At 34.1% G+C, this 23,246-nt stretch overlaps 4 protein-coding genes and 11 non-coding genes across 15 annotated transcripts; 11 read left to right on the forward strand and 4 right to left on the reverse strand.

Annotated features, from left to right (window-relative positions):
• Positions 1 to 197: 197 nt before the first annotated feature.
• Positions 198 to 367, forward strand: LOC114075430. The gene has a single exon (XR_003575880.1). It is a non-coding gene; the product is annotated as a small nucleolar RNA snoR143 (small nucleolar RNA).
• Positions 368 to 649: 282 nt separating this feature from the next.
• LOC114075444 lies at positions 650 to 741 on the forward strand. Its single transcript, XR_003575891.1, has one exon. It is a non-coding gene; the product is annotated as a small nucleolar RNA SNORD96 family (small nucleolar RNA).
• Positions 742 to 793: 52 nt separating this feature from the next.
• On the forward strand, positions 794 to 901 carry LOC114075449. Its single transcript, XR_003575896.1, has one exon. It is a non-coding gene; the product is annotated as a small nucleolar RNA Z103 (small nucleolar RNA).
• Positions 902 to 983: 82 nt separating this feature from the next.
• LOC114075455 lies at positions 984 to 1,091 on the forward strand. The gene has a single exon (XR_003575901.1). It is a non-coding gene; the product is annotated as a small nucleolar RNA Z103 (small nucleolar RNA).
• A 61-nt stretch (positions 1,092 to 1,152) lies between these two features.
• LOC114075453 lies at positions 1,153 to 1,260 on the forward strand. Its single transcript, XR_003575899.1, has one exon. It is a non-coding gene; the product is annotated as a small nucleolar RNA Z103 (small nucleolar RNA).
• Positions 1,261 to 1,469: 209 nt separating this feature from the next.
• On the forward strand, positions 1,470 to 1,576 carry LOC114075448. The gene has a single exon (XR_003575895.1). It is a non-coding gene; the product is annotated as a small nucleolar RNA Z103 (small nucleolar RNA).
• Positions 1,577 to 1,834: 258 nt separating this feature from the next.
• Positions 1,835 to 1,941, forward strand: LOC114075451. Its single transcript, XR_003575898.1, has one exon. It is a non-coding gene; the product is annotated as a small nucleolar RNA Z103 (small nucleolar RNA).
• A 205-nt stretch (positions 1,942 to 2,146) lies between these two features.
• LOC114075457 lies at positions 2,147 to 2,221 on the forward strand. Its single transcript, XR_003575903.1, has one exon. It is a non-coding gene; the product is annotated as a small nucleolar RNA R66 (small nucleolar RNA).
• Positions 2,222 to 2,739: 518 nt separating this feature from the next.
• On the forward strand, positions 2,740 to 2,847 carry LOC114075450. Its single transcript, XR_003575897.1, has one exon. It is a non-coding gene; the product is annotated as a small nucleolar RNA Z103 (small nucleolar RNA).
• A 121-nt stretch (positions 2,848 to 2,968) lies between these two features.
• LOC114075458 lies at positions 2,969 to 3,047 on the forward strand. Its single transcript, XR_003575904.1, has one exon. It is a non-coding gene; the product is annotated as a small nucleolar RNA R12 (small nucleolar RNA).
• Positions 3,048 to 3,731: 684 nt separating this feature from the next.
• LOC107005402 (pentatricopeptide repeat-containing protein At4g38150) lies at positions 3,732 to 6,955 on the reverse strand. The gene is made up of 2 exons (XM_015203986.2): positions 6,800 to 6,955; positions 3,732 to 4,968 (listed from the first exon to the last, which is right to left on the reverse strand). Exon 2 carries the CDS (start codon positions 4,893 to 4,895, stop codon positions 3,864 to 3,866), a length of 1,032 nt encoding a protein of 343 aa, XP_015059472.1. The 5' UTR covers positions 4,896 to 4,968; positions 6,800 to 6,955; the 3' UTR covers positions 3,732 to 3,863.
• On the reverse strand, positions 5,262 to 5,429 carry LOC114075431. Its single transcript, XR_003575881.1, has one exon. It is a non-coding gene; the product is annotated as a small nucleolar RNA snoR143 (small nucleolar RNA).
• A 926-nt stretch (positions 6,956 to 7,881) lies between the features above and the next one.
• Positions 7,882 to 10,760, forward strand: LOC107007668 (60S ribosomal protein L13-1). The gene is made up of 5 exons (XM_015206365.2): positions 7,882 to 8,025; positions 9,263 to 9,384; positions 9,487 to 9,620; positions 10,000 to 10,158; positions 10,259 to 10,760. The coding sequence occupies exons 2-5, from the start codon at positions 9,279 to 9,281 to the stop codon at positions 10,478 to 10,480; spliced, it is 621 nt and encodes a 206-aa protein (XP_015061851.1). The 5' UTR covers positions 7,882 to 8,025; positions 9,263 to 9,278; the 3' UTR covers positions 10,481 to 10,760.
• Positions 10,761 to 11,100: 340 nt separating this feature from the next.
• LOC107005247 (WAT1-related protein At4g19185-like) lies at positions 11,101 to 17,269 on the reverse strand. Its single transcript, XM_015203786.2, has 7 exons — positions 16,703 to 17,269; positions 15,401 to 15,463; positions 15,171 to 15,287; positions 13,710 to 13,992; positions 12,387 to 12,542; positions 11,712 to 11,863; positions 11,101 to 11,467 (listed from the first exon to the last, which is right to left on the reverse strand). Exons 1-7 carry the CDS (start codon positions 16,909 to 16,911, stop codon positions 11,284 to 11,286), a joined length of 1,164 nt encoding a protein of 387 aa, XP_015059272.1. The 5' UTR covers positions 16,912 to 17,269; the 3' UTR covers positions 11,101 to 11,283.
• A 917-nt stretch (positions 17,270 to 18,186) lies between these two features.
• Positions 18,187 to 22,355, reverse strand: LOC107005671. Its single transcript, XM_015204314.2, has 8 exons — positions 22,203 to 22,355; positions 22,019 to 22,087; positions 21,679 to 21,708; positions 20,595 to 20,627; positions 19,717 to 19,787; positions 18,888 to 18,969; positions 18,669 to 18,767; positions 18,187 to 18,535 (listed from the first exon to the last, which is right to left on the reverse strand). The coding sequence occupies exons 1-8, from the start codon at positions 22,302 to 22,304 to the stop codon at positions 18,479 to 18,481; spliced, it is 543 nt and encodes a 180-aa protein (XP_015059800.1). The 5' UTR covers positions 22,305 to 22,355; the 3' UTR covers positions 18,187 to 18,478.
• Between the last annotated feature and the right edge of the window lie 891 nt (positions 22,356 to 23,246).

The following is a 23,246-nucleotide window of genomic DNA, read 5'->3' on the forward strand; positions in this document are numbered from 1 at the left end:
AGCCCAGTTTAACTCATCTTCTAACCCTAATTCTCCCAATCTCCTTCTATAAATTGTCCTCTTCTTTCTTCACCAAAAATCATCTAGGGTTAGCTCCCAATTCTCTACACGCCGGCGATTCAGTGGCCGCCATCGATACTATACCGCCGGTATTGTATAATTTGCTTGGTTTTAGTTTTCATATATTAACTGTATTTTTGCACTTCGCAATCATATAAGCTTCGCTAAATTCTCAAATTAGTGCAGTCTTACAGCGTTAGTGCGTATAGGAAAAGCTGAATTTATCAGCGGCGGCCAGACAACCGTTGAGATGAATCCACAGATGGGTGTCGTTTTTGCTCCTGTCTACTAATTTCATCTCACAATTTTATGTAATTATTTCACATTTTGATGGTACAATTTTGAAATTGGGGCGAGTTTTTCAGTACTCGTATAACCCAAAGTAGCTATATCATCATAGAATAAGCTGTCTTTGTTGATGTAGCATTTGATTTTTTCTGTTTTCCTTCGGGAAGATGGGAGGATTCTGTGTTGTAATCCGAAGATGGAGATCTCATATCCTATAGCCTTGTAGAGTGGAATCTCTGCTATTACTATTTGGGATTGACCATGAGAAATACATTCAATTCAATATAATTTTTATATGTTCATGCCTGTGATGAAATCTATTATAAAGAACACCATCTTTCGGGACTGAATGGCCCTTAAGGCCTTGTTGTCAATTCTGCAATTCTGAGGCTTTGTTATAGTTTTGTTTTGCTTGAACTATGTGTAAACTGCTTTGTGATTTGAGATGGAAGTGATGAATATTTCCCCAGATGATCGAAGCTGAAATTACTGAGCGCTTTTCATGTATTTTCTCCTTATTAGGAGAAAATCCAAGCCAGATATTCTGATCCATCTCCAATTTTCTTCCATTTTCTCTCTTAAATCTTCAAAATATTGTCAGTGTTTATTATGATTTTTTTCTGATTGATTTGAATATGGATTTGATGAATATTTCCCCAGATGATCGAAGCTGAAATAACTGAGCGCTTTATAATGCATTTTCTCCTCTTTAGGGAAAATCCAAGCCAGATATTCTGATCCATATGTATTAATTTCAATTGTTTTCTATGTTTTGACTGTTAATTTGTTAGTTTAATTTGTTGTATGGAGTTGATGATTATTTCCCCAGATGATCGAAGCTGAAATTACTGAGCGCTTTTTCATGTATTTTCTCCGTTCAGGGGAAAATTCAAGCCAGATATTCTGATCCATATACTTACAATATGATTATTTTTGTTGAAATGCGTCGATATACTGATTACCATCGATGTTTATATACAATGATCGCTGTGTATGAGCCGACGCGATATGTATATTCCATTTCTGCTTCATAATTTTGTCATTTTAGCTCTTTAAAGTGCTGTTTGAATCAGATTTGGAGATATTTTTCATAAAGCTAATGCTTTTTGTTTGTTCAATTGATGGAAGTGATGATTATTTCCCCAGATGATCGAAGTTGAAATTACTGAGCGCTTTTTATGTATTTTCTCCTTATATGGGAAAATCCAAGCCAGATATTCTGATCCGTCTGTTTATATGATAAAAATTTGATCTTTTTGTATGATGAACTGATTTGATTGATAATTGTTTATTTTGTATGTATATGATTATTATGTCCCAGATGATCGAGGCTGAAATTACTGAGCTCTTTTTCATGTATGATCTCTGTTCAGGTGTAAGTCCAAGCCTAATATTCTTGTATGTATCCATTTATAAGACAAAAATTTCATCTTTTTGTGTATTTAAGAAAGAAATTGGTCGATTATTGTTGATTTTGTGTGTTTGGTTGGATATGATGATCATTTCCCCAGATGATCGAAGCTGAAATTATTGAGCGCTTTTAGTGCATTTTCTCCTTATAGGGGAAAATCCAAGCCAGAAATTCTGATCCATATACCAATTTATGTTTTGTATTGTTGTTAATTCATGTCTTTCAGTACAATTATTCCACTTTCTGTGTCATTTTTGTTCAATTTTAGATGATTTACATTGATTTGGTACAAGTTTTTGCTGTATTGTAGCCTGTAGGACTCAAAATGCAAAAATAATGCACTTGTTTAATATTGTTTTTTTGATTTTATCTAGTGTTTGGGGATTATCCAATGATGGCATGAAATCTTTGAGACCTGAATTATCGATTTTGATGTCAACTACAAGCAATTCTTCTGAGGATTTTCCCCATTGTTTGAATACTGGTTTCTTTGTAACTGTTTATATTGATGTATAAATGTACTTAGAAAGACTTGATCATGAGGTTTTAGAGATGTCAATAGTTATAACTTGCTATTATTTATGGATTCAGTCATTTGAGATAAATAAATGTCACTTTTTTGTTTTTATACTTTGATATTTCATTTTGATGGTAGACTATTGAAATTGGGGCGAGTTTTTTGGTACTCGTATAATCCGATATATCCATATCATCATAGAATAAGCTGTCTTTGTTGATTTAGCAGTTTGGTTTTTCTGTTTACCTTTGGGAAGATTGAAGAGTCCTGTGTTATTATCCGAAGATGGAGATCTCATATCCTATAGCCTTGTGGAGCGGAATCTCTGCTATTACTATTTGGGATTGACCATGAGATATACATTCATTTCAACTTAATTTTATATGCTTGAGCCTTTGATGAAATTTGTTCTTTTTTTGTTTTTATGAACTGATATGATTGATTATTGTTGAATTTTGTGTTTATGGATATGATGATTATTTCCCCAGATGATCGAAGCTGAAATTACTTAGCGCTTTTACTGTATTTTTTCCTTATTAGGAGAAAATCCAAGCCAGATATTCTGATCCATAGCTTATGTTTTGCATTTAAAGAGTTGAAATTTGTACATTTATGTCTTCCAGTGCTATTATTCCAATTTCTGTGTTTTTTTTTACACAATTTTTGATGAAATGCATTGATAATAATGGTGTGTAAGGATGATGAAGAAATCATTCGGATTCCCACTGATGTTTTAATGTGATTACTACAACCAGCTACTTCTGACTTCACATCATAGATACAACATTGTTTCCACTTTTATCTTTCTTTAACTTTTATGTATTGTTTCTTGTTGTTACTGATATTGGCTTAAAGATTGTAATTTTTGGAATTTTTTTTATCAATGGAGATGCAATAGTTGTTTTGTACTCTACTTATGGATTTAAATCTTTTTATATGAATCAATTGCTCTTAGTACAAACACATTGCCTTGTAAATGGAGGAACTGTCGGCGACAATGCGAAGCAATTCCAGGGAGCAGAACAAGGTGGTGGAGAGAAGGCCTCAATTTTTGAAATTTTGGAAGACCAACCTTTCTTCTATGTTTTCTAATATAGTATATAGACATTTTGTGAACTATGTAATACTTGTTAAAACTATATAATATGATGTGATGCTTCACAATATATATTTTAATGGCTATCTAACGATGTTCAAAATTTTTTATCCTATGTAAAGAAGTGCATCGTCTCATAGTTCATATGTAGAGTAGGTCTGTTTATATCTCATTTAAATCTTTAATAATTTGAGTGGATGAGTTAGCTATGTAACTTGGAGTTGAGCTAACTTTTGATCAACAATTATTTGTGTAAAGTAATTGTAGAGTTAATTCCTTTCTGAGTTCATCTCACACAAAACAAAGCCTCTAATGCAAAGCATGAAAACATTGATAGCAGATATTGGCACAAAGAAGTTCTAAACTATAGACTCTGCAACAGTCCAAATAGGCATTAAAAAGCTATTAAAATTTGAATAAAATGATAATACTCATACATATTGTCCATATGTCGATAAAACTCTAGAATATTTCAGAGGAAAAAAAAGAACTTAGAAAATAGATTGCCTCTGTGAAGCTTTTTTCCCAAGGATTGCCTCCCAAACCACTGGCAAAAATGGCCCTTTCTTGTCCAAAAATTCCCTAACAGCCTTATCGTCAACGATGAACCCTTTTTGCCTCACTGTTTTGATCATGTTTTGTGCATCTTCAAGGCTTTTCTCCTTGCAAAATCCATCAACCAAAGTCACAAACGTTACCACGTTGGGGGAATGTCCAGCTTCTAACATTTCCAAGCAGAACTCAAGGGCATCATCTAATCTCTTGCCCTGACTGAGCCCGCGGATTATGATACCATAACTAAAAGCATTAGGAATAATGCCATTACCTTGCATTTTACGGAAAATCCTCACAGCATCATCAAATTTTTGGGCTTTACAAAAGCCATCTACCACAGCAGTATAGATAACAACTTCAGGTATTGTACCCTTTTCACGCATCAGGCCAAAGAGCTTCATCGCTTCCTGTACCAAGCCGTCCTTGCAGAGCCCATCAAGCATTGCTACAGCATTAGGTATTAGGCCAGTTTCTTTCATTTTCTTGAATATCTCATCAGCATCTTCTGGTGGAGCTGGAGGTGCCTCCGAAACAGGAGAGTCTCTACTTTCAGCTTTGGGGTTCATGTTTGGGTTTTCCTCTTTACGATCAAATCCAAGCTGAAATCTTTTCAGAAAATCTTCACTATCCTGGGATTTCATTTGACTTTCATTGTTCTCACCGAATCTTCTAAAAGTTGTAGAATGATTGGGGCTGCTGCTGCTGCTTCTGCTGCTTGGATGCTGTCTTTGGGATGGACTGAAGGACCTTCTGGGATCAGCTCTTAAGGGCCTATTTGGTATAGGCTCAGGAGGAGGAGGATAGTTGGATTCAGCGGAGTCATCAGAGTAATCGCTGAATTTGTTGGAGCTGCTAAATGAACGCAAGTTTGTTGAAGAACGTGTCTCATTCACCTTGGGATGGCAAAGACTGCTGTAATATTTCCAATAAATCTTGATACCCTTCTGTCTCACTAATGTTGTTCTCATAATGCTTATGTTTTCGCTTCAAAATAACACCCAGCGTTACCTATTTTTCAAGGTCTCCAAAGTTGGCTCTATCCTGTAATTCCAGACGAGATAAAACTTCTGTTGAATAGACTTTCATATAGTGCAATCAAAGACATATTAACACACTCTTTTTTATTGTGTAAGTTCATGTAGCCACACAAATTAAACAGATGTATCTTCAATCATCCCAAAGGAAAACAGAAAAAATCAAATGCTACATCAACAAAGACGGCTTATTCTATGATGATATAGATACTTTGGGGGTTATACGAGTACTGAAAAACTCGCCCCAATTTCAAAAATTGTACCATCAAAATAAAAAAAACTAGAGATATAATAACAGCAAAATGTGAGATGAAATTAGTAGACAGGAGCAAAAACAAAACGCATCTCTGGATTCATCTCAACGGATGTCTGGTCGCCGCTGATAAATTCAGCTTTTCCTATATGCACTAACACTGTAAGACCACTAATTTGAGAATTTAGCGAAGCTTATATGATTGCGAAGTGCAAAATATATAGAATACAGTTAATACATGAAAACTCAAAACGAAGCAAATTCTAGATTGGCGGTATAGTACCGATTGCGGCCACTGAATCCCCGGCGTGTAGAAAATTGGGAGCTAACCCTAGATAGATTGATAAGAAGGAAGAGGAGAATATATAGAAGGAGATTTGGAGAATTAGGTCTAGAAGCCAAGTGGGCTTTTTTTGTGATCTTCTAAACTCACTGTTGGCCGGGTTTATCAAATTTATCCTATGAGACTTACAAAACTAAGCAATTATAGCTAAAGGGACTCTTAGTCGCTCAGTTGTTTGGCTATACGAATTTTTACTTTGTTGATCGGGTTTTTCAAATTTAGTCTGCGAGACTTGCAAAACTAAGCAAATATAAATATAGAGAATCTTAGTCGCTCAATTGTCTGAGTTGATTGTTTTGTATTGCCAAAGTAGAATAGAAGTATATATATATAAGATAAGTCCAAGAATAGGAGGTCATACTAAAAACAATTATCACCTAATCATTTAGCAATCTCTATTTTTATCATATGCTTCTTCATACTCTTATATTGAAACATCCCGCCTCTCTCTTTCCCGGAAGCATTTCCCACAACCACAATACATAAAGGGGAGTGGGTGGGAGTCATCGCATTCACTAAACATTACTGTCTCAGTCCCACTTTGTGTGTCACTTCTAAACAAAGGGAGGGTTAGCTCAAGCGGTAAACACCTTCCACTCCAACTGTGAAGTTGGGGGGCTCGAGTCACCACGAGAGCAACACGGAGAGGGATACTATTGACTCCTAGGGAGAACAGTCGAGGCTGGTAGATGTTAGAATACCATATAAAAGATACTGTTCACCACCACTTCTGCTTATCAAGAATCGAATCGACTAATTCTCCGAGCTATACTGTACAAAACTAATCGACTAATTCTCTGAGCAATACTCCTCATATCAATTTTTTTAAAAAATATACAACATTTCAAAATAATGGTCCAGTTCACTTAGCTTGTATCTCAAAAAGCCAAAAGATAACACTAATCTTGAAACTGGCAAATCATATCTCCTAGTTACTAAATACATCAAATTCTCAAACATTGAAATAATTAGGAATTCCAATTCATTTGTTAAACATAGAAGAAAAAAAAAAATAACTACAAATTTTAGCTTCTTCTGAAAACCTACAAATTTATCAATACACATTAATACTTCTTCTTCGTGCGTTATCAAAAAAAACAAAAAACAAATCAATTCATTGTTTTCCCTCATTTACAAAGACAGTCTGAACGAACACATTTCTTCTTCTTCATCAGATCAGTTTATCTAATTCAGTTTTTCAGAAATAGAAGCAAAAAAGAGAGAAAAATCGAGTTCGCATACCTCGGAAGGATTGAACGGCGGCGAGCAATACAGCCGGCGGCAGCAAATGCTCAACGCTCCGTAGCAGCGAGTTGAAGCACAATTCGGCTGTATATGTATGTGTGGCTATTTAATTAATGTTCCTTTCACTTGGTTTTGTATTTGTACTTTAATTTTTAATATCATATTGTAGTATCTATGCGCCAATCCTTTTAGATTTACAATTCTATTTCTATTATAAGAAATGAGGTTTTAACCCACTTTAAAAGAGTCCTTAAGGTCATAAAGAGACCTTAAAAATGAGTTTTCTAGAGGTCAATTCTTTTTTCCGGTCGTAGTATTAGATAATACTTAATATTTGGGTACTATAACAATATATTTGATAAAATAGTAAATTTTATGGAAATTACATAATTTTAATATGAAATTATAAATTTATCTCTCTTTATTTTGTAATTTAATAAATTTCTTAAAAGTAAGATAAATGAGATACATTAATATGTAGTTTGAATACATTATAACATAAACCAAATCCATAATATGTAGTTCGGATACACTAAAAGTTAGTTCGGATGCATAATATGTAGCTCGAATATATAATATGTAGTTCGGATACATTAAAAACTAATCTGAATACATTATAAAATAAACCAGATACATAATATGTAGCTCGTATACATTAAAAACTAGTTCGAATACATTAAAAATTAGCTCGGATACATTAAAAGCTAGTTCGAATGCATTATAAAATAAATCGGATACATGAAATGTAGCTCGAATACATTAAATACTAGCTCGAATACATTAAATAGTAGCTCGAATACATTAATATGTAGCTCGAATACATTAAAGAAATAAAATATTTTAGAGGTTTTTCGAAATAGAAAAAAATATTCGAAATAAAAGAAAAATATAAAACGTATATTTTGATAATTTTTATCAAAAATTTGAGATTCAAAAAATCTATTTTTTCCTTATCAATAATCCTACAACTTCACACAATAACACCAAAAGTTTGATATTGTCAACTTCAATAGTGAATGCCTAAAAATAGTTTCAAATTGGCTAAAGTTGCAATCTTTTAAGTTTACGAATTGGCTATTTTTGAAACTTTGTCCCCTAAAGAGTAATGGGCTTATTAGAAGCCCAAAAAACTGTTTCGTTTTAGGGTTTCTCACATAAAAGCGAACCTTATTGTTTCAAAAGCCTCAAAAGGAGAAAAAACTTCAGCTTTGCTCGATTTCCCGGTGAGTTTCAGTTAGATTTGCTAATGGTTTGATGTTTTACGGTTTAATTTTGCTTATAGAATTGTAGTGTAGTTTGAATTTGCTTTCTAATGAGCTTATTGTGATGAAAATGAGTATTAAGTGTGGTTTTCCGGTAGTTTGTTTGGTGTTTTCTGGATTTGAGGCCGGAGATGGTGAGCGGAAGTGTTGAGAGGGTTCTGAGAAACTATAAAATGAATTTTTTGGTATATTTTGATTGATATGTTGTTTATTGTTTTTGTTTATTTAGGAGTGAGTGTTTTCGCTAGATGATGATGATTGATTAATTTAGATTGTTATGGTTATAGTTAGATGGAATTTCAGTTAGTGAACCATTGACTGAGTTTGTAATTTCAATTCCGGAGGTGATAGCCGGACACTGCCGTCATTGAAAACTATCTATTTGGGTTCAATTGGAGAATGAGGGCAGGTTGGAGTGGTGGAATGCACTTGTATATATGAGAGTTGCTTTTGCTTATGTTAGTTATGTTTTTTTGGACTGCCTGTTTTACTAAGATGTGTTCGTTCCGATTCTCTCAAATCCACCGATTTATGTGATTACACTTTCATTTTGCTCCAGGAATGATATCTTCTATTCATATTGATATTGTTTGTATGGTGTGGTATGCCGTCATATTGATGTATGTGTAGATTAAGGAAGGTGTTAAATACTGTTTTAGCGCAATGTTTATCTTTGTTAATGTGTTTGGTTCGGTAAAATGTAATGGTATATTCAGTGATGTTATTGGAAGTGCAACTTTGCATGAATAAAATATAGGAGAAGAGATGCTCGGTAATGGAAGGGCAACTTTTGCATGAATAAAGTGTAGGAGAAGAAATGCTCAGGAATTACTGCTACCCTGGTGTCCTTTGAACTTCTTTGTATTCATTTTGATAAAATCACAAAATTGAAGTTATTCTTGAAACTTTTCATGCTGTTTGAATCATAAATACTGGATCCTTCTTGTTGTTTATTTTAGTATAAGTTCTTAAAATGCTTATCATATTAATCCTGAGTTATTTCTTGTTTTTTGAATCATAATGTTTTCATAAGCTTTCACACCTCCTAGGGCAGCCTCAAATGCTTTTCGAATTTCATAGACCTACTTCTTTAATTGAAAAACCATGTTCCATGCATGTTGCATTGGTGCTTTGTTATCCTTGTCATATATTTCCTAAGGTGTTTCCAATTCTTAGTAACCTAAATTCCTTGTTTCAGCATACACAGGTAAACCATGAAGCATAACAATGTTATCCCCAACGGCCACTTTAAGAAGCATTGGCAAAACTATGTAAGGACATGGTTTAATCAACCTGCTCGCAAAACAAGGAGACGTGCTGGTGAGTTTCTCTTTTTTTTTTTGATGGCTTTAAGCCTCAAAATTCAACTTTGGCTCAATAATACTTACACTTCCTGACCTATTTTACTTTTGCCAACTCCAGCTAGGCAGAAGAAAGCTGCAACAATCTTCCCTAGGCCAACAGCAGGATCACTCAGACCTATTGTTCATGGGCAAACACTAAAATACAACATGAAAGTCAGAGCTGGCAGGGGATTCTCTCTAGAAGAACTGAAAGTAAGATTTCTCTGTCTAATCTTGCTCGAGGTTGTCGTAATAAGCAACCACCTACTAGACGTATTTGGCTCAATTTAGATTTGTTTCCCTGTTGGGATCTATGTTCGACACTGAGCTTCTATTAGAGTTTGGCATGTTGAGCTTATATAGAGTTTGGTTCTTGCGCAAGCAAGTTCACATGCCGAAAGCCTTTTTGAGCGGGGCAGACTCCATTTTACACCTCTATCTAAGTTGCAACTATAGAATTTGAAGTTGATCACATCATTATCTTTTTATTTTTTAGATATAATCTGCCAAAAATATATCTTGCCCTCCTTACCATGTACTTGTATCTAGAGACTCCAGTATATCAAGCAGCTTTTTTTTGTTTTGTTTTCAGGCAGCTGGTATCCCCAAAAAACTTGCTCCAACTATCGGCATTGCTGTGGATCACAGGCGCAGGAACAGATCCCTAGAAGGTCTCCAGACCAATGTCCAGAGACTCAAGACATACAAAGCTAAGCTAGTTATCTTCCCAAGGCATGCTAAGAAAGTCAAGGTAACCAGTCTTGCTATGACAATTGAACAACTTTTTGTTTGCTTATTGGTATTTTGATGTAGCGTCTTTGAACTTACATCTTCCCAACACAAATGCACAGGCTGGTGATTCTAGTGCTGAGGAACTTGCTAATGCCACCCAAGTCCAGGGTCCTTACTTGCCTATTGTTAGAGAGCAGCCAGCTATCGAGCTTGTGAAGGTCACTGATGAAATGAAATCATTCAAAGCTTATGGCAAGCTGCGTATTGAGCGTACCAATGCTCGTCATTTTGGTGCGAGGTTGAAGAGAGCAGCTGAAGCTGAGAAGGAAGAGAAGAAATAAGACATTTCTAATGTCTTATAGCCTTGCACACTAGCATTGCTAAATTTTTTTTGCACGAGTCTAAATGATGAATTATTTTTGAGTACTATTATTTCATGAAATTTTTTTTTCGTACTTGTCGATGGAGTGTTATGAAGAGTCAGAACTATAACTCCCACAGTAGTATATCCTTAAAGCGTAAGGTTTTGGTTATATTATAACTCTTGATGTGTTTGATTTGTTCTCTGCATCGATATTTATCGAAAGAGTTGTGTTATATACGATCTATAGTTGTTTTAGATGATTTGTGTTTTGGTTATTCATCCAGCTTCATGATTTTCATCTAATCAGTGCTGATTCAAACACATTCCAGTTTTGAAAATGTACATCTTTACACTTCAAAAGTTGTCCTCATTGTGTCTCGTTGACACCTAACACTGACACGACACATAATTTTAGAGATGTATGTCTATATGATATTGTATTAGTTAGAATGTTCAACCGACACAATGGAAACAAGTTGAGGTGTTCAGATGTGCTATTCATATATTATGCCTTTTGAGTAGTATTCTTATTCATATGTAGATTTCAAAGCTTGTTTCTTTGTTGGGGATAATATTGTTGAAAAGAAAACATGGAAATTTTTGTATCAAGGACAGTGTCCTTGAGTATATTTCGCGGGTATAAGTGTATCATCGAGATTCAACAAGCTGTTCTAGTATAAGCAACAACAGAGATAATAGAGTTTCTGTATGCCTCCTAACTAATACAGGAAAAAAGTTTGATAAAAATTGTCACTTCAATATGAATATCCACAGCACTACCTAATCAATGATCTTTGGTATTGAGGAAGGAGGAACTGAAAAAAGGTGTCCTAGTTGATATGTAATTGGAGGATCCGACGATCGAGAAGCATGAGGATCGATACCAATGGCTGCTTGCCTTTGTCTGTAAGATGCCCAAGTTACCAAATAAAGCCCAGATATAATGAGAAGTCCTCCAAATATGCTGCATTGACAATATTCATGAGATCGTAAGAGTAGAAGGCGAAAAGATTGTATGAGATAGCCAAATGTGGCTAGTATAAACGAATATGAATATGCTCATTTTCCAGGGGAAAGAGCTTTCAAAACTCTTTCGCCTTTGTAGGCCTCGTTGTGTCCAAAATCGTGAAGCATGACAACGAGGAAATGATAATAAGCATTTGGTATATATACACAAGTTTTGCTTATAGGGGAAGTTAAGCACTGACCTTCCTAGATAAATAGGGCTCCCAAGGAAAACTCTTGATAGAAATGCAGACGCAGCAGGTTGAAGTGGATTGTATAGCGCAACCATAGAAGGGCCAAGAATCTTATTGCACCATGTCAACATTCCGTAGTTCAGGGCAGATGCAACAATTCCCTGAAAAATAGAAATGATGGTAACTTAACTACTTTGATTTCGCCGCTAACTAAAAGATTATATCTTGTTTCCCAAAACTAACGTGAAACATAGCTAGAGAAGAGAATACGTAATGAAACATTACACATAAAGCTCAAGTAGATATTTTGGCGTTCATAATAGTCATGGTTTGGCTGTCATCCCTATCACTAATTGGCATGGCTAGGTAGTCGATGATGATTGGTAATCTAGAGAGCAACACCAGGGAAGAAAAGCATGAAGCGCATTAAAATGTCTGAGGTGAACTTGATGTATGCTGTCAGGAACGCATTGTATGCACATCTAATAGACCTGTATAATCCAAGGCATCTTTTCCGCTTGTAAGAGAGGAAGGAGCTAAGCTTCAAACTGAAAAGAAGTCGCGACTGATGCCTTGAGTAGAGTACTTATTCATGTGGAGAAGAAATTGCTTACTCCATAAAATACGTAGTAATGAGAACTCGCAACAGAACAGGAACTATAATGATGGCGAATGAGAACTTACAGCATAGCACACAGCAAAAGCTTCAGATTGTGTCAAGTTCCAGTCGGTTGACTCATCGGTCACGAAGAAGGCTGTTGCTACCATTAAAAGGCAACCAAAAAGGTATGAATATGCCGTCACTGATATACTAGCAGGGTATTTTGCCAAAACTGGAGCCTGAAAATTTCTTAAAATTCAGTCAAGTTAGAATATTCCAAAACAATACAAACAGAAACGGTTTATCTGGAAAAGTCAAGGATGTTTTAGACAATGGTTCAAGACATGCCAAAATCTAAATTGCCAACTATATCCCAAAAAAGAACATCGTTCACCAAGAAAAATATAGGCTGTTATGTTTTTTAGTAAGGAAATCATTTCTTATAAAATCACCTAATAATCAAACACTTGACACTCGGAATCATTTCATATAATAAAAAAAAAGCCTAAAATCAAATTTGAAGGTTTCAAGTAATTGTTCGATCTGATCAGTAGAAATTAATGGATCCAAGGAAAAGAATTTAAGAAAAAGAGTGATAACATGTGGTCAGAGGACATGATTGGGGCATTAGAATTATGGACTAAGAGCTTTTCGATTCCTAAAGCCCACGGAGAAGGGTGTGGAGCCTCGCTTTCCATGCTGCTCCCGCTGCCAGTGTGTTGGCACTTATACCCCTGCTCCCTCCTATCCTTGATGGATCAATTGAACAACTTTACAGAGAAAAATGAACAAATAATATTTCATCCATTAGCATCACAGTTAATAGTGAGGGTCAAGTTGAAAAATAACTCAACAAGACCAATCAAGTTTTACTTTTCCATTTATTCCTACAGTTACTGAACATCCAAAGGTTCACGATTCTATTGATGCATGGAATCAACTTTTGCATTTCCATTTTGAGGCAAGTCTCCTTTCATTCCCTTGCCAGGTTGTCTCATAGAGTTTCAGACTGTCAATCTTAGGAACAAGCATATGTACCCAATAAAAACATGTCAATTCACATTCAACAGCATGTCATTTGAGGAATTGATCAATTGGCGCAATAAACTTTTTTTTACAGTGATTGTGTTTGGGCCAGCTTGCGTATACCTTATCGAGTACCTACTACTTCCCATCAGCAAAGGTACTAGATAACTCTCCCACAAAGGCTTAGGTGATAGAAAGAATTCGCCTAGCGTTTTTTACTCTGCTGAGAGTTGAACCTAGTCTCTAAGGTTTGCAGCCATCACGTTGTATATCTTAGTATGTAGATATCTGGGTGCAGCCTTTCAGTTTAGTTACTGAACTGTATCTGATTCTCCTCGAGTAAATTGAAATCAATGAAAGCAAAAAGATTATCAAGTTACCTGAATAGCTAAGTATGCTGCCATGCACATACAGTTTCCTATTAAGCATAAAACACCGAGGTGCCAATCATCAAAACCCAATTCCACGAAACTTGACATTAACCATCCAGTAGGCTCTGGTTGACCCTTAGCACTTATATCACTGTGTATGAATTCTGAGCTTCTGTCTCCAAACACCACAGGTCCACGGAAGATGGCCATTAAAATTGCCCCAGAAACACAAACAATTGTACCTCCAACCTTTGCTTGACCTTCCACAGTAAAAAGCTTCACTGTTTCTGTACTGCATAAGTAACATTTAAGCGTAAAGTTGAGCAGATCATCAACTACAACAGACTACAGAATGTGCAAATGCATGAAAAATACACAAAGGCAGATTGGTAATTTGAGGATGGCAACCACTGTGTGGACAAGAAAGCCTAGCAGAGAAATAGAAAAAAAGAATCTATTGTATAAGTAGCAAGAGTGTCAATCTTTCCCTGCTTTTATTACTAAAAGAAAATGGTAGACCTGAAAAATGTCATAACTAAACAGGCCAATAGCAATGGCACCCAAGGGTGCGCCCTAGTGTTAATGAAGTGGGAGGAGAAGTATGAGGTCTCAGGTTCAAATCCCAGCGGAAACAAAATCACTAGATGATTTCTCCCCATCAGCCTAAGACTTAGTGGATAGAGTTACCCGGTAGTTGTTGGTGGGAGGTAATAGTATCCCATGGAATTAGTCTAGGTGCGTGCTAGCTGGCCTAGACACCACGATTATTAAAATAAAATAGGAATAGCAACAAAGACAAATATTTAGCAGGTCCTCTAAAAAGTACACCACAAATAATTTGTTGTGATTGACCCCAATTCTTCTGTGGAAAATGTAGATAGTTATACAATGTGCATAGCTTCCTTTCTTTTCAAGAACCAGTTGATAACTAAAGATTTTAGCATCCCTCAACAATAATGTTCATATTTCTCGGTAAAGTCTCCCTATATCTAAGGGTTATATTGATATCCACCATCTTATAAAATTACTGAACTGGTTCACTTATATTACTTCGACTGCAATACAGCTCTATAATAATGGAACTTCATCTAAACACCTAAAACATTATTTCACCCTGAATGCAGATTTGTCGATGACCAAAAACAATTACAAACAATAGAAGTTTTTACTTCACTGCTGCACATTTGGAAGATATGGAGTATCATATTGATGGAAATCCTGATTCTCATTGTAGGTACTACTAAATCAATTAGGCGCAAGCAATTTTCTCGGAGAATACAATGGTATGACTGAATTGCTATCTTTTCACCCTATGTGAAGTAAGGAATCACAAGATTCCAGGTCCTCCTTCTCATGTTCATGTACAAAGTAATCTCCCAATTGAGTACAGAAATGTACATGAATATATCTTGAAAGAGAAACAGATACAAATACAGAATCGAAGACAAAGGGGGTTGATTTCTCACTTACCCCATCAATACTGCAAATATGAATGTGAAGACTGGTATTGCAGGTTGCACGGCTGCAGCATATGTTGGATTTGTGTAACCAAGACCAATAAGAAACAAAAGTTGGTTCCCAAAAATACTGTTGCAGTTGCCAAGAAAAACGAAAAAACATTTTAAGAAAAAGGAACAGTTTTAGTTCAGTGTAAGAACTATGCAAGTTAACCACAGAAATAGCAGGCACATCAAACTTACCCAGTTAATCCTAGAAAGAAGAAGGATAGCAGAAGCCGCCTATTCAAAGGAATCCTCGACCTCCTAGACATAAAGGAAAGGCAACATTATTAGTGCCCATGTACTTTCAGATACTGATACTATTTTTAAAAGAGTTTTCAAAAGTAAGACAATAGTTTAGATGCATACATTTAGCCCAAAACCTTTCAAGTAGAGGTTTAAGGAAAATTTACGAACAAGGAGACAAGGTAACAACTAAGAAAGAGTAAAAGCCAGAGACATGAGCGACAATTTCAAGCTACTAGTCAGAATATCAACAAAGAATTCTTATGTGAAGTTTGAGAATGCACATGTATTTGTATCTGAAGTTTGAGAATGTATAGATAGACGTCTTTAATCTTGCTCTTAAATCGGTATTGTAATTCCATTTTACTAAATCTAAAAGCTTTTCTTTGTATCCAACTCACACAACAAGATAAGCAAGTCCTTACTTTTTATGAGGAATCGTTTTCAAACCTCCAAATCGGAGAGCAGCAGAACAATTTGAAGTGTAATCATAGTGGATTACCAAGTATCAATTAGAAACAGAAAGTATATTACCCCATCATGAAGGACAGAGGAAAATGACAACATAATAATTTATGAAAGATTTAAGTATTAACAAACCAAACTTTTAAAAATGTAAAATCACTTCAACTACAACAGCTCAAAATGCAAATACAGGTTGAAATGAGGTAAACAAGCTCAAACAATCGGCCAGACTCTCACAAGCACATACTATTAGACATTGTAGCAAACAAATTTCAGTAAATCTAGAATTTCTAACTTAATATGTATTTAATTAACCATAGCAACATCTATTTTTCAGAAATGCATCTCTCAGTCCATTCTTTTTACAGATAAATCAGTGCAAATGTCTTTAACAAATATACACTGACTCAATAAGAAAACTAAATCTATGTCCTCAAAACGATGCCCGAGCAGTTCAGGCAAGGCTTAAACATTTTAGGATCCCAGCTCCTAATCCTAGCTACAACAGTTAGTGTAAGTTCATTTGCTCTAAAACTTGGTAGACAGATTTACCCAAACAAAAGACAACTTCACAAGTTTCATGTCGGATCCTCCAAAATACACCAAAAGCAGTGGATTTTCGGAGGAAGAGTTCGAGCAACATAGCTTGTACCTATAAGCAGGCTCAGTGGATCAGTAATCACAAGCTGACCCCAAACACCACAGTATAAAACTAAATCTATGTATTCATAAACAGATACATGGTAAGATTATAGATTCAAAAGCAACATAAAGGGGAAAAAAAGAACTAACTTTTCGCGAACATAGGCAACTGGTGCAAGAATAGATAGAGCAAGAAGATCCCTATACAAACAGAACACAATTTGATTCATTCCCACATTGAGTGCCACTTTTGTAATCACATGGTATCCACCATACAAAAGCTGTATCATCGCCATTGTTCCATGAGCTCTCCATACCTCATTCCCATTTCCCACTGATACAGCTGCCATTTTTATCATTTCATCACAATCCACCCCACCCCCACCACCCCTTTATACCCCTAAACGACTGTGATGATAAAATTGGTGAAAAATAGTGATGGTTGGTGAGATGGGGTTTCAAGATTCTTGATAATTAAGCTATAGAATGAACAGAAAGTATGATTTTTTACAGAAAATTTCAGTCACCTAATTGTTTTCATGAATTGGGGTTTTTGCTAATTGGTTCAAAATCAAGAATTTAGCTGAGATTTCAACGAATTGTAGTGACCTACATCCAAATCTGCATCGATCTTTGAGTAAAGTTTGAGTCTTTAGCACTTTTTTTCTTCTATAAATCTAAACATTGCGTGGATAGTTGACCGGTTGTTACCCATTGTATTGTACCATTAGTTTTAATACTATATATTTTATTATTAGATATTTAAAAAAATATTTATTTTATGTAATTATCTATTTGATGTAATTGAATTGTTATTTTAATATATTTTTTTTATTTTATTTTATTATTTATTTTTAACTCTATTATATATTAATCAATATGACATTATATAATAATTTTAAATATAATATTTATTAAAATATAATACAAAAATAATATCGATATATTATGAAATAATAAGTATCAATCATCGAAATAAATGCAAGAGGTTAATCATGGAGTGGGGGCTAAAGTGTAATCTTTGGTAGTCATAGGGGACAATAAAGAATTAAGTTGTTTTCTTTATTGGACTTTAAAAGGAATATCTAGATTTCAGTAATTAGATTCCACCAAATAGAGACAGAGAAATAAACTTTATGCTAAAAATAAATATTTTAAAAATTAAGAAATAAATTTATTACTTTACCTTCTATTTGAATAATAATTGTTACCTATTGTTTTATAATATATTTGATTGATGCATAAGCTAAGCTAATTGCCACATACTTAAAGTAAATTTATCAACCATATTAAAATACTACTCCCTTCATTCACTATACTAAAAGAATATGTTAATTTTTTGTTTGTCTAGTTTTAAAAAGTTTGAATTTATTATATTTAACAAGTGATATATTTCATCTGTTTCAGTTTATGTAGTATTTTTATTTTTTGAGAGTCAAATAGTTTAAATTAAGTCTGTGTGCATGAAATCTTTAAATTCTTTTAAATGAAATTTATACATATATAAACTGCGTAAAATGTTCTATAATTGGTCATTCAAAATAATTAGAAAATATATGAAAATTTTACCATCAAAGATAGACATGTTTGAATCTCGAAATCTAAAAAGTGTCATATAAATTGAAACGGAGGGAGTAAGAATTGTCATTCTATTTATGTATGTTATATAAAAGAGATGAAACTATTAGTCATTTCACTTATTCTAGTGCTTTAATTAATCACATACAAATGTCATATACAAGCATTTAAGTGAACAAGAAATAAACAACCTTGTTTACTTGCTTGAAATTGAAAGCAAATGCAACTAATTTACATCAGATTTCACAGGCACACTGAAATGGAAGTTCTGATAGTCTCTCGTTTAATCCATCTTCTCGAGTAGACGTAGGACTAAGGGCGGATAGGATGCATCAGACGAGGCCAGTATCAATCATCGAAGCCAATATTGTTGTTCGTATTGTACTTCTGATTCCCAGTTCGTATCTGAAAAAATTGCAGGTAAACAACAGTTTTCAGCAGGGATCCACGGAGAAAGACGAAGAGATTACTTTAAGCTGAGAGATTTGTGTTACGATTACACGAATGAAATAGTTAGTAAGAAGCTTTATAGTAGTACCTTATTGACAATGTCTGCAGCAGCAGCATCAGAGAAATCGTGTCTTTGTTTCTTCAGGGTTTCAAGACGAGAAGTGATGGAACGTTTCTGTTCTTCTGCCTAACAAATCGTTTTTAGGATGTCAACCAATCAGTCTAAGAAATTATATGCGCGTCTCTTGAAAAATGATGTATAAGCTCTTCATTTATGAAAGGATTGCACGAAATAACAAGAGATTACCGTCTCCAACATAGTCGTCAAGTAGTTGATCTCATTCTGTTTTGCTTCTGATAGGTAGTGCCTGACTTCTTCAACATTGCTTCTGCAAAATTACTGGATATTACTTAATAGAAACAAGATCAGGAAGTCTTAAACCATGAATTTGAAGCTTTCTCTATCATGAAATTTCTATCGAGCTTCGAGGTTATGAAATACCTCATCCTTGAATAGAAGGGAATATGTTCAGATTAAAATAATATCCTGCCAAAGTACTTCTCATAGACTAGGCAGTGACATTTCTATGTACACTGAACCTCAAATCCCAAACAAATTGGACTCAAGCTATATGAATCCTCACTAACCATGGTGCTCCAATTAAGCTCATTAAGGACAAATGCTATACAAAATAAAAATAGGAAGTACTAGATACTTATCTATATTTTCTACAAGCATGCAAATTGGCTCAAGCTATATGAATCCTCACTAACCATGGCGCTCCAGTTAAGCTCATTCTGACAAATGCGATACAAAATAAAAATAGGAAGGACCAGATACTTCTCTATATTTTTTACAAGCATTGAAGACATAAGACCTAAAGAAAACCTATTAATACTTGACAAAATAGAAGCCTTGATAACCATCGACATTCTTTAAGTTAAACTGATTCACCAGGATGATGGTGGTGGTTACTTGACAAAATAGAAGTCTTGATAAAAATAAATTTCCTACAAGCAATGCGACCAAGGCAGAAAATAATGGAATTCCAGAAAGCTTTTGCCAAAACAATTGAGTGGTAAAGAAAACCATTTTAATCCTGGCTATGCAATTTATCTGACTGGAGTAAGCATACTTCTCTGGAAACAAAGGGTCCAAGTTTTGTTCTTCCACAAGCTGCTCCACCATGTTGAGAGTTGATCCTGCCTACAAGTAAAAAATATGATCCCAAGGAAAACCATATCAAAGACATTATTTCAACTTAACAACCAGAACTCACATAAGCTTTCCAGTTTCATATCAAAAGAAATGGTATTAACAGATGCATTTTTTCCAAATAAAATTAATCAGTCTCACAGCAGCAGAAGTGTGAACATAATTAACTTGTTGGCATCTCTTTCTATAACATTGATTTGTGTGTGCTCTGATAAGAACATAATAAAACAAACACAGATCGGAACCAAACAATTTAAATGGATATTTTTGGTCCATCCTTAAAATTTCTCATATAGCTTAATTATTACCTTCTCTCTTATGATTCTCTTCTCCAATAAAAAGTAGGTTTTCAAGCCAGACCCCTCCAAACAGTTTCCAATGCATGGAACTTTTGTTCTAAGTAATCACAGTAAATGAACTTCTAATCTGGAGGTTAGCCTACACTTAATCCATATGAAATCAAAGATTTATCTGAAATTCTCAATATTTTGCAAGAGCTTCTATTATCCACAACATAGGATCCTCAGCAATGCTTTACTCTCTTCAGAGTTGGTCCAGAAGAAGAGCAAGTGCAATAACAACTTATATCTTGGTCAAAACGTCCACATGCTGAAAATTTTAGTTCAGCGTTCATCTGAAGACCAGTAAGCACTTGGCAGTTCTCATTGACCAAAGGTGCAACTTTTGCAAATCTTGGTTGTTCTACTGACCTTAAAAATATGGATGTGACAAAAATCTAACAGGATTGCATCTTTTCTTATAATAACTTCAATAAACTAAGAAGCATATGATATGTACCTGTGTCTCTACACATAAAGACTCAAATTCATCCTGCAACATTTGAAATAGACAACAATTATAATAATGCCCTTAAAGGAGAGAATAATAAAATCTAACAACTAATATATCTGATCAATTTGAAATGAGAAACTCATTAAAATTCTATAAGTTCACTAGCAAGCATGGAATAATACGTTGAAATATCACCATAGCCATAGCAAAAATAAAGTTATATTCAGGTCAACAAATAAAATTAATTGGGTGACACTCTAGATGTATAATCTTTCCAGAAACGAGAACTATTATCCAGATGACCTCTTAGCCATGTTGTGAAGAAATGAAGACTTAAATTAGAAGTTCCAACCAAAATACAAGAAATGAAGTAAAGTATAATTCTTCTAATTACTCTTAATGGAGATAAGATAGCACATGAAACAAAAAGAAAGAAAGAGTCAGAAGAATTTGGCCTTGGTAATTTGTGTAACTTCTAAGTTCTAACTGATGTTGAGTCCGACCAGAAGCATCAAGCACAGTCCACTGTTTATTCAGGATTAAAATCCGACCAGAAGTTGGGCTTCTCGTGAAATAGAAACACCTGATACCGGACAGACATCACATTTGCAACAACAACAACAACATACCCAACGTAATCTCACAAGTGGCCTCTGGGGAGGGTAGGATGTACACGGACATTACCCATACCATTATGAGGTAGAAAGGTTGTCTCTGATAGACCCTCAGCTCCAAAGAAGTGAAATCATAGCAAGATTGAAAAGAAAATAATAGCAACAAAACAACAAGATGGACAAAGCAAAAGAAGCAACACACAGTAGTAAAAATTGAAGAATAGGATACTACGCAAATACTAACTAATGCGACTAAATAAGGAGAACAAAAGCAAAGATGCTTGAGTTTGGGAATATGCACTGAAACCACCGATTAAACAAGCTCAACAGTAATCACAAAAAAAACCAAGACGTTCTTGTAAAGAAAAGAACTTTTTTTTACTAAAACCTTCACTCTCTGAAATAACAATACCATACTTCCATACATTAAATTTCATCTAGAACGAAAAGAACATTAAAATTGTACTAAAGCATACCTCTATATCCTCATGCAAAGAAGTAATCACCTGGAAAAAATATAAATTAAACTAGTTAAAATGCTACATATCTAGAACTAAGCTTAAAAATAAAACAAATCACAATTTCTCCAAGCTCCAATTTCCAATTAAACATTCCAATTTCTCAAATCCTAAACCCCTTACAAAACTACAAAATCGCAATTTCTCCAAACCTAATTCCCAAATCCTTTGATTTTTTTTTTAAAAATTGCAATTTCTTCAAACGCAGTTCCCGATTAAATACTCCGAATTTCTAAAATTCCAAATCCGTTAGAATTCTTTCAAAAACAAACTAATAGAATAAGAACAAAAGGCTAACCTGAATGAACAACCGATGAAGGCGTTCAACTTCTGCTGGAGCAAAATTAGGGAAAGCTTTACAAAATCCCTTCAATTAATTCGAAAAAAAAAGGAAGATAAGCAATCAAAGAGCTACTTTTTAGGGTTTATACAATCTATGAATCTGTATTTTTCAAAAAAAAAAAATTAAAAAAAATTTGTACCTCTTTAGAACATGAAGTTAACAAAGAGTGAATTCCAAGCTCAAATGCAGTTTTCAAATTCGTCTGCCTTGTTCCTGCAATTTCTTCCTTCGTTTTCTCCATTTCTTCAGCAATGGCGGGAGATTGAAAAAATTAGGTTATTTTTTGAAAAAGATTACCGCTTTATCTTCTTTTTATATTTCGTCGATTTTCAAATCTTGTCGCGTTAAACATGTTACGAGTCACGATGAAAAACTAAAATTAATATATCATCAAAAAAAAGAGGAGATCGATAGTATTTTTTTAAAAATCATCTAAAATAAAAGAAAGTCATTTTGTTCTGAATTTCGTATGAAATAGAAATAGTTGATATAGTGTATAATTTATGTATTAGTAATGTTTGCATAATAATGATAATAATGTTTTGGCTATTAAGTTATGAAGAAATGTATTATTATTTTATGCGTGATAAAATATGAATTGATATCAGCTTAACTAATAAAGGTATAAAATAATACGTAAATTTACTTATAACTAATTCCTATATTACTAGTATTTGGATAACTCTACCCGACTACGAAACTTCCCCTCACTTACAAAATTTAGTTTAGAGATTCAAGTTTATTTACTTATAAATGTTTCACGGTAAATGTTACTCTCCTGTATCAATTTATGTGACATTTTTCAGATATCGAGATCTAGACAAGTTTATCTTTTATTGAATTTTTTTTTCATGTCTCTTAAATATTTTGATTGTCAGTTATCGTGATGATTTATTGTGCTTTTTTTACGTAGTTTACAAATATATAAATTTTATTTTTAAAAAAATTGAAGATTTTTTAAGTAAATTCTCGATTAAACATAAATTATTTGAATCTCAAAAATTAAAATGTGTCACATAATTGAGACGTGGAGTTGTTTATAGTAAAAAGTTTCAACTACTAATGAATGATGCAAAATAGTTTAGCAAAAAAGAGAAAATTGATACAAAGTCAGCCAAAGACAATAGTATACATATCTTTACAAGATTATACATGATTGAACATGTGTTGCTTCGACTCTTTA

This window comes from Solanum pennellii, chromosome 12 (genome assembly GCF_001406875.1).
Source record: "Solanum pennellii chromosome 12, SPENNV200".
Classification (NCBI taxonomy): domain Eukaryota; kingdom Viridiplantae; phylum Streptophyta; class Magnoliopsida; order Solanales; family Solanaceae; genus Solanum; species Solanum pennellii.